The 7,927-nt window shown below is 38.9% G+C and overlaps 1 protein-coding gene and 1 long non-coding RNA gene across 2 annotated transcripts; both read right to left on the reverse strand.

The window, feature by feature from the left end:
• Positions 1-75: 75 nt before the first annotated feature.
• On the reverse strand, positions 76-1,249 carry LOC114545060. Its single transcript, XR_003690804.1, has 5 exons — positions 1,222-1,249; positions 988-1,133; positions 599-710; positions 401-484; positions 76-275 (listed from the first exon to the last, which is right to left on the reverse strand). It is a non-coding gene; the product is annotated as an uncharacterized LOC114545060 (long non-coding RNA).
• Positions 1,250-1,253: 4 nt separating this feature from the next.
• Positions 1,254-2,360, reverse strand: LOC114545059 (the record flags this gene model as incomplete). The annotated part of the gene is made up of 4 exons (XM_028563450.1): positions 2,238-2,360; positions 2,032-2,081; positions 1,785-1,866; positions 1,254-1,394 (listed from the first exon to the last, which is right to left on the reverse strand). Coding segments are annotated over exons 1-4 (372 nt in total), but the record flags the coding sequence as incomplete, so codon positions are not given.
• Between the last annotated feature and the right edge of the window lie 5,567 nt (positions 2,361-7,927).

The raw sequence follows: 7,927 nt of genomic DNA on the forward strand, positions 1-7,927 counted from the left end.
GTAAATAAAAAGATAAACTTGGGCCGCACCCTAGAGAATCCACACTAAGAACAGCGAATAGTGGTAATGATTTACTGAATTTCTATTATATTACCAAATTTTGCAACAAGATGTTCACCATAATGGATAGTAGCGTCAGTTAGCACATCACTTCTTTTATCAACAGACATTTCTTTGGTTATTGAGGAAAACTGTCTAAGAAATGACCAAAAACGCTCAACGCCTTCTCCATCGGTTAAACCAACATTCGCCTTTCTTCGTGGACTATATTTGACCTAAATTGAATGTGGACTTGAACGGTCGGTTGCCATACAACTTTGAAATCTGCCTTAAAGGAATTGTTCTAAAGTCCTAAAGATGCAGTCCATTTCGCATAAATGTAATTCTTTTAAACAATTACCTGGCAAGAGGCTTTATGCCCATAACAATGAAATATTGGTATTGCAAGAGTTGTATTCGACAGCAAAGACTGCTGGCCGGAGCCCTTCATAAAAAAATTGCATGCTTGTATTTAGAACATTATTATCATTAATTCTTGAATCATGCTGATTTTTGAAAATACCAAATAAAAATAATAAAATGCAATTATACACAGAACCTGCAGGTGGTTTGATAAAACACAGGCAATGTCGTACATCAGAACATAATTGAGTGATTCTGCAGAAATGCCAGCCTTTAGTTTTTCTAGCTCATATACAGCATAGGAAATTCTAAAATGATGCGAAATTTACTTACAAGGTGAATTCGCACAAAATGTTTTTGTGCATTTAAATAGTTGGTACATAGAAAGTGGTTGATGATTACTGTAAAAAAAACCTTATAGATGTTAATGCTAATTACTATTCTTGACACAACTGAATATAAATAGTGATCAAATGTGATTAATAAGAATTCTAAAACTATTTATGGAATTTGGTCTAGCATGATAAAAACAGGGTATTCACAATATAGCTAACCAGTGAAATAGTAAGTGATAAAAGAATGTACCTTTCACCATGTTTGATGCTGAGTAAGCTTTTTGGAAAGTCATGCCGACAAACCCTGCCAAACACTCCTTTTTCATCAAAAAGTTTATTTTTGCCTTTACTTCTAATTGCTGAAATTACTTCACCAGCATGAAATCTGTGACAGTCCTTAAAAACAAATAATATTAAAACAGTTTTTTGCAAATCACATTAACAAATTGCTTGCAACAAATCAAACGTCTTTTTAAACAATTACCTGTGTTTGTGATTTCTCTTTTGTGTGTCATAATTATCAACAAAGTTATCAACATCATCTTGATCGCTGAACAACAATGTCTTGTGGCGTGAAGAAATGCTTATATCACCTTTCCCTTTCCTTCTTGGCAGACCAAAACATGCATCAACACATTCAATTAAGGTTCCACTTTCCTATAGGTATATACATAGAATTGACCTTAAACATATATTCATTGATGAAATGAAAGAGTACCACACTGGGTGAACATATATACAGTGCATTACTATTGGTATCCCATGCAATGCAACCTAGGTATCTAAATCTCTAAATGAAACACTAATTAATGTAAATTACAAGTAAATTATATCAGTGTTTTTAACTAATTAATGTAAGTTGAGATAAGCTGGTTCTCATCTATTTTTAAGAGTTTCTTCTCTTAACCTATAACTACTACATGCATGACAGTTACTATAACATATTTGGAGATAAGCTGTTGTAAAGCCCTTCATGGCAAAATAATGGCAAACCTTGATTAAATAAAAAAAAATATAAATACTGTAACAAAAGAAATAATTTCTTACCGTTGGGCATATAGGACAAATGACACCGTTATATAGCCCTGGGATATAGGAATCCAGATATTTTAATTTGTATTTAAAATATCTTGAAAAGAAAAAAAAATACCGGTACCTATATCTTTTATACTATTATAATAATTGTACTAATCATACTAATTGCAAAATGTAATATAAAGTATAATATAACTGGGGTGTGCCAGTAAAAGAGAGGGTATATATCAATAGGCATGACTTAATAAAGTGTACATACCTGTATTCCTCAAAAGATCCAGAATTTAAAGTGCGGTAAAAGGATTTAACCTGAAATGTAGAAAATAGTTTTTCAGTCTAAATTTTTTTCCTTCCAAAATTGATATTTTGGCTCTAAACTAATTAGAAAAATAAGGGTGGAATACATGCAACTGAATGATTGAAAAGTAATTCTGTATATTATATTTTAGGGTTTTGAATACTTACATGAACAGATTGCAGTGATGGAAGTAATTCCATGATTATCTCAGAAAAATCCTTCAAAGGAACCTGATTATGTAGAAACAACTTTTCAGCTAAATCCATAATTCTAAAATGAAAGCCAATAGTAGGCCTTTCGGAGAGCCAGGCCAGAAATGCAACCGGAGTAGTGTCACAGCATGGCTTTCACAACTGCAAAAAGCCACTCGCTTCAAGTGTTGATTACCTAACAATCATAGAAAGTAGTAGCAATATTCAATAGCAATCAATAATTAAATTAAAATTATTGCAGTTAATTCTCACAGTCCAAATAATATCTATTGTTCCAACATACAATAGACAAGGTTGTTAAACAATATTGTTCTACAGCAGAAAAAATGAAATTACACACTTGTTTAGTTAATCCATGCAACTGCATTATATCTGAGGGTTAATTAATGATCATGGCATGGGGTTTCTGGTTATAAAAGCTTAATCATAGTCTAACTTTTGTTGAAATTTTAGCATGCAGCTTTTGTTTGTGTATTTATGGATGGCTAATCTGTTTAAAAGTTTGGAGAAATAAAACCTCTGCTTAATTAGGTAAGCTTTAATTCCTATGCAACTTGATACTTAAGTTGTTGGAAAGTTTGACCTTGTAGATTTAGTAGCTTTAATGCAAACAAAGAATACTGAACAAATTCCTTACCAAATGCATCAATAAGTGTAAACAACTTGACAATTTGTGTCCCACAATTGTGGGCCCACTCAATTACAGAATTGTCTGGAAACAGTGGGATGAACTTAGTTTCCTAAGAAATAAAGAATGTAGGTTTTGTAGGTTAAAGCAGGTTTAATTTGCCTGAACACATTTGAATTTTAACTTTTTAAGTCTTACTGAATGTGTGAAAATAGCATATTACAGTATTGCAAAAGACCAACATCTTTAAAATCTTGAAAATATGTAACATGTAGGTTGCAAATAGTTATTAAATAGAATAAGAAATTATAGAATGAAACGACATCTTTGACGTACGTTTATGCCATTAAATTGGCTTCTCCTTATAGAAATTAAGCCACGGAGGAGAGCTTTTAAAAGCTAGCAAATATTATCATATTTTTAAAGTTTTTTTAATCAACATTAATAATAGACAATACCATCCATTTATCCATCACGTGAAACTTATTTCGACTTTCGTGTTGTTCAATAGCACAGTTCTCGCAAAAAAACTGCCGTGGACCACAATATTTACAGCGAATATTGGCTTCATTTTGAGAGCAAACACCACACATGACACCACTCGGTAAAATCGCATCTTCGAACTTTGCTTTCAGCAATTGAGGCCGAATTTTTTCCCAGTTGAGATAATTACTAACATTTCTTCTTTGTGTGGCCGATTCTTCATTTTCTAAATCGTCAACGACTGGTAATTCATGAGGCGTTTGAGCGTTATGATCGATTTGCAAATCGCACGATTCGTCACTATGCAAATCTGCGTGGAGGCTTGTCGAATGCTTATTTGAAGCTGTTGTTTCTACATCAACAGTTAACGGTGTAGTTATTGACGATTTTCCATTTCTTCCCAACACAACAGTTTTTACGCACGCCTTTCGCATAATTGTAAAAAATTGCGCCGAAGTGAAGTGCGAAATTTTCTTGAATACTAATAAAATACAACCAAATCAAAGATTAAACTGTTTTATATCAAGTATTCTGATTGGTCGCTTAATATTATATTGAATGATTTAGATGATCATTTGGCCTGGGTTAGACCTGCACTTCTCAATTGAGAAATCTTGGGTTACAGCCGCTGAGAATATGTGACACGGGTGTGATCGTACGTCCATTTTGTCGTCTTCTCACTTCGACCATAACTGCTATCTTCGCCACCACATTGTGATACAGCGTCTTTCATGCCAAATAGGACGATATAGTTTGCGAGGTGCAATTTTTTTTGCCGTTTTACCAAATTTACATGAAACTTGCACTCCCTTATCCATTACTAAATTAAAACGTTTATCAAAATGCGCACACAGAGTTTGATTTGAAATAGACAATATCAGGAAATAATCTGCAACAACTCGATACCAAAAAGTCAAAACACGAAATTTAATTTATTTAACAGATTCAAAATCACAACGTCACCCACGCCAGATTTCATCCAATCAAAAACGTTGGAATTTCAGCGTCAATGGAACATATTGCGGACATTTAGTTCGGTTGGCCTTTTGTAATTTTATACTATTGTTATGATATTAAATTATACTGTCACACGTAATGTTATGCTCTGTTTTATTATCATAAATATGCGTCTAAAATACTCAATTCGTCAATACTTGAATCACATATCTTCTTCCTAGCCTCCAAAACAAAATCTCCTCATGGTCCGTACTTTTCCCAACTTTTCCCCACTAATTATCGTCTCTTCGTCACTACTTAAAAATGGACTGTTCACGTGTTCAGCGCATGCCATTGCTATTGTTATAATTATCTCGTAACATTACCCCCTCTGCAAAAACACAAGCCCCCTGGCTTGTTCAGAGGAAAAACTAACTTGAACCAATATAAAATACTTATTTATTAAAGATTAATTGTTAACGTTTGCTGTTGGACGGTGTTCGGGATGTCGGGCATAGAAATCTGTCCAAAGACGTTGATCCAAAATGTGGTCTGGTGGTTCCCACGTATTGTGCCGTTTTCCATATCCGCGCCATTTGATACGATATTCAGGTTTTCCATGGCGGACGCGATGACCAACAATTTGCTCGGCATCATAGATGTGGTTTACATTTTCTTGGGCGGATGTGGTTACTCCGGGTCGCTGGTGCGTCATTAGAATGACTAAGTGGTGGGCAGTTTGTAGAGACATGAGATACACAGGAGGGGAAACTGTCCGCTGGTATGTCATGATCATGAAGATATGGTTCACTATCCATATCTGGATCTTCTTGCGGGGCTTCGATCGGCCGATCTTTCGGATCGAAATATGGTTTTAATCGGTTTGCATGAACTGGAGCGTGAACTAGTTTGTTTTCCAAGGTTCGCAGCTTAAAGTGAACAGGGGATAATTTTTCCACGATCCGGTACGGTCCGTGGTAATTGTGGAGCAGTTTCTTTGACAACCCTTTACGGTTTTTTGGTGTAAAAACCCACACTCTCTGACCGATTGTGTACGGAGGTTGACGCGCTGACTGGTCATACCTGGCTTTCATTTTAAGTTGAGCCCGCTGGGTGTTGGATTGGATAAGCTGTTTGACTTCCTCAAGGGTTGTCACAATGCGGGCGCGATGCTTAGCTACAGACGGGCTAAGATTGGTAGGTGGAAGTAGGCTAACGTCCATTGGGAGACGAGGTTCACGACCATAGAGTAAGTAAAACGGTGACTCTCCAGTGGTAGCATTCGGAGATACTCGGTAGACTTGTGGAAGATGTTCATCCCAATCCTTTTGGTTGGTGCTAACATACATAGAAAGGGTTTGTGCCAAGGTACCATTGAACCTCTCTACTAACCCGTCAGTTTGGGGATGGTAAGCAGTTGTGTTTAATTTAGCTGTGTTCATCAGTTTGCACGTTTCCTTGACAAGGGCTGACAGGAAGTTACTACCTCGATCAGAAAGGATGGTCCGGGGTGCACTGTGTCGCGTCATGATCTCGTTAATGAGAAGGGAAGCGATACGGTGAGCTTCACAAGAGGGTACGGCGAATGCCTCAGGCCAACGCGTGTAATAGTCCGAAAAGACGACAATGTAACGCGAGCCAGAATTCGTTACGGGAAACGGACCGAGAACATCCACAGCTACGCGGTGGAATGCTCCTTCGACGGGGATGGGAAGAAGTGGGGCTTGACGGCGATAACGGGGCGACTTCTTCATAGAACAGTCAATGCAAGATTTGCACCAATGTTCGATATCTTTGAACATTCCAAACCAATAGTATTTTCGCCGTAACTTCTCATAGGTTTTTTGAATTCCTAGGTGTCCACTAGTAGTGTCGTCGTGAGCATTAGTAAGGATTTCGTGACGCAGAGAAGCCGGAACTACTAGTTGGCTGAAGAGATTACCAGCCTTTCGCTTGCCAGGGGACCAAAGATGACAGAGGATACGGTCGTCGTTAAGGTAGTAATCATCAACGTGGAGGAGCAAAGTTCTGGCTACGCGTTGATCATTTGGCAGTTCCTCAGATTCGAGATAGGTTATCAGGTTTTGCAGGTCTGGATCTCGGCGTTGCAGATGACGAATGGTGTCAACTTGGACTCCTGGGGTGTCGATGGCTGTGATGTGGATATTTGAGTATGGTAAGCGAGAGATTGCATCGGCATTACCATTCGATGTGCCTGGGCGATGGATGATCGCAAAGTCATACTGTTGAAGCTGGAGGGCCCATCGTGCCAGTTTGCCGGTGGGGTCTTTGATGCTCATCAACCACTGTAATGCATGATGGTCTGTATGGACATAGAATTTTTGCCCATAAAGGTAAACTTGATACTTCTTAATAGCTTCAACAACCTCGATTGCTTCCCGTTCCGTAGTGCTATAGTTACATTCAGCCTTATTGAGTTGCCGACCGCCGTATGCGATGACAACGTCTCGCCCTTCGATGTTCTGACCGAGAATATAGCCGAGTCCGGTTGCACTGGCATCAACATGTAGATGAAAGGGGTGGGAGAGATTTGGATACGCCAAAATCGGTGGGGTAACCAGGGCGTTCTTCAGGCAATTAAAGGCTCTTTCACATGACTCATCCCACTTAAATGCGGTATTCTTTCTGGTCAACCGAGTGAGGGGAGCGGCAATTGATGAAAAGTCTTTCACGAACCGGCGGTAGTAACTTGCAAGGCCAATAAAAGCACGAATGTCCTTTACACTTCGAGGACGAGGGAAGTCACGTACCAATTGTGTTTTCTCGGGGTTAGGTTGGATCCCATGTTGGGAGATAAGGTGACCAAGGAAAGACACAGATTGTTGGCCAAAGAAACACTTACTCGGATTCAAAGTGAGGTTAGCCGCTCGTAGACGATCGAGAACTAATCTTAGGCGGGAAAGGTGTTCGTCGAATGTGCGAGAAAATACGATAATATCATCCAGATATATTAGTCCAATCCTTGGAGTACTTGGTGCATTAAGCGTTGGAAGGTGGAAGGTGCATTGCACAGACCGAAAGGTAGCACACAGAACTCGTATAAACCCGATGCCGTGGCGAAGGCTGTGTACTGTTGAGATGATTTGTCCATTTCGACTTGATGATAACCGCTACGAAGGTCGAGTGTACTGAAGTATTTGGCTCCAGAGAGAGCATCTAAAGCATCATCTACTCGTGGAATTGGATAGCTGTCCTTACGTGTAACCGAGTTGAGCCTACGATAGTCTACACAGAAACGGGATGAGCCATCTTTTTTCTTGACCAGGACAACTGGAGCACTCCACGGACTATTGGAAGGTTGAATCAAGTTTGCATGCAGCATTTCTTGAACATGGTTTTCAATCTCTCGTCGTTTGGTGTGGGGGGCCCTGTACGGAGGTTGGCAAATTGGGGGACTAGGCCCGACATCAATTCTATGTTGGACCAGGTTTGTTCGACCCAAGCTTTTGGTTGAATGAGACAGGACGTCGGAGTATTCGATAAGCAGTTCTGAGAGGGCTTGTTTCTCAGGTTTAGACAACACGGAGTTGGTCAGGTTGGGAAAATCAGAGGGCGTGGCTGAAGCGGGAGTTGGGCT

The sequence above is a fragment of the Dendronephthya gigantea genome, unplaced genomic scaffold, assembly GCF_004324835.1.
Source record: "Dendronephthya gigantea isolate DGI-Jeju-01 unplaced genomic scaffold, DenGig_1.0 001136F, whole genome shotgun sequence".
Taxonomy (NCBI): domain Eukaryota; kingdom Metazoa; phylum Cnidaria; class Anthozoa; order Malacalcyonacea; family Nephtheidae; genus Dendronephthya; species Dendronephthya gigantea.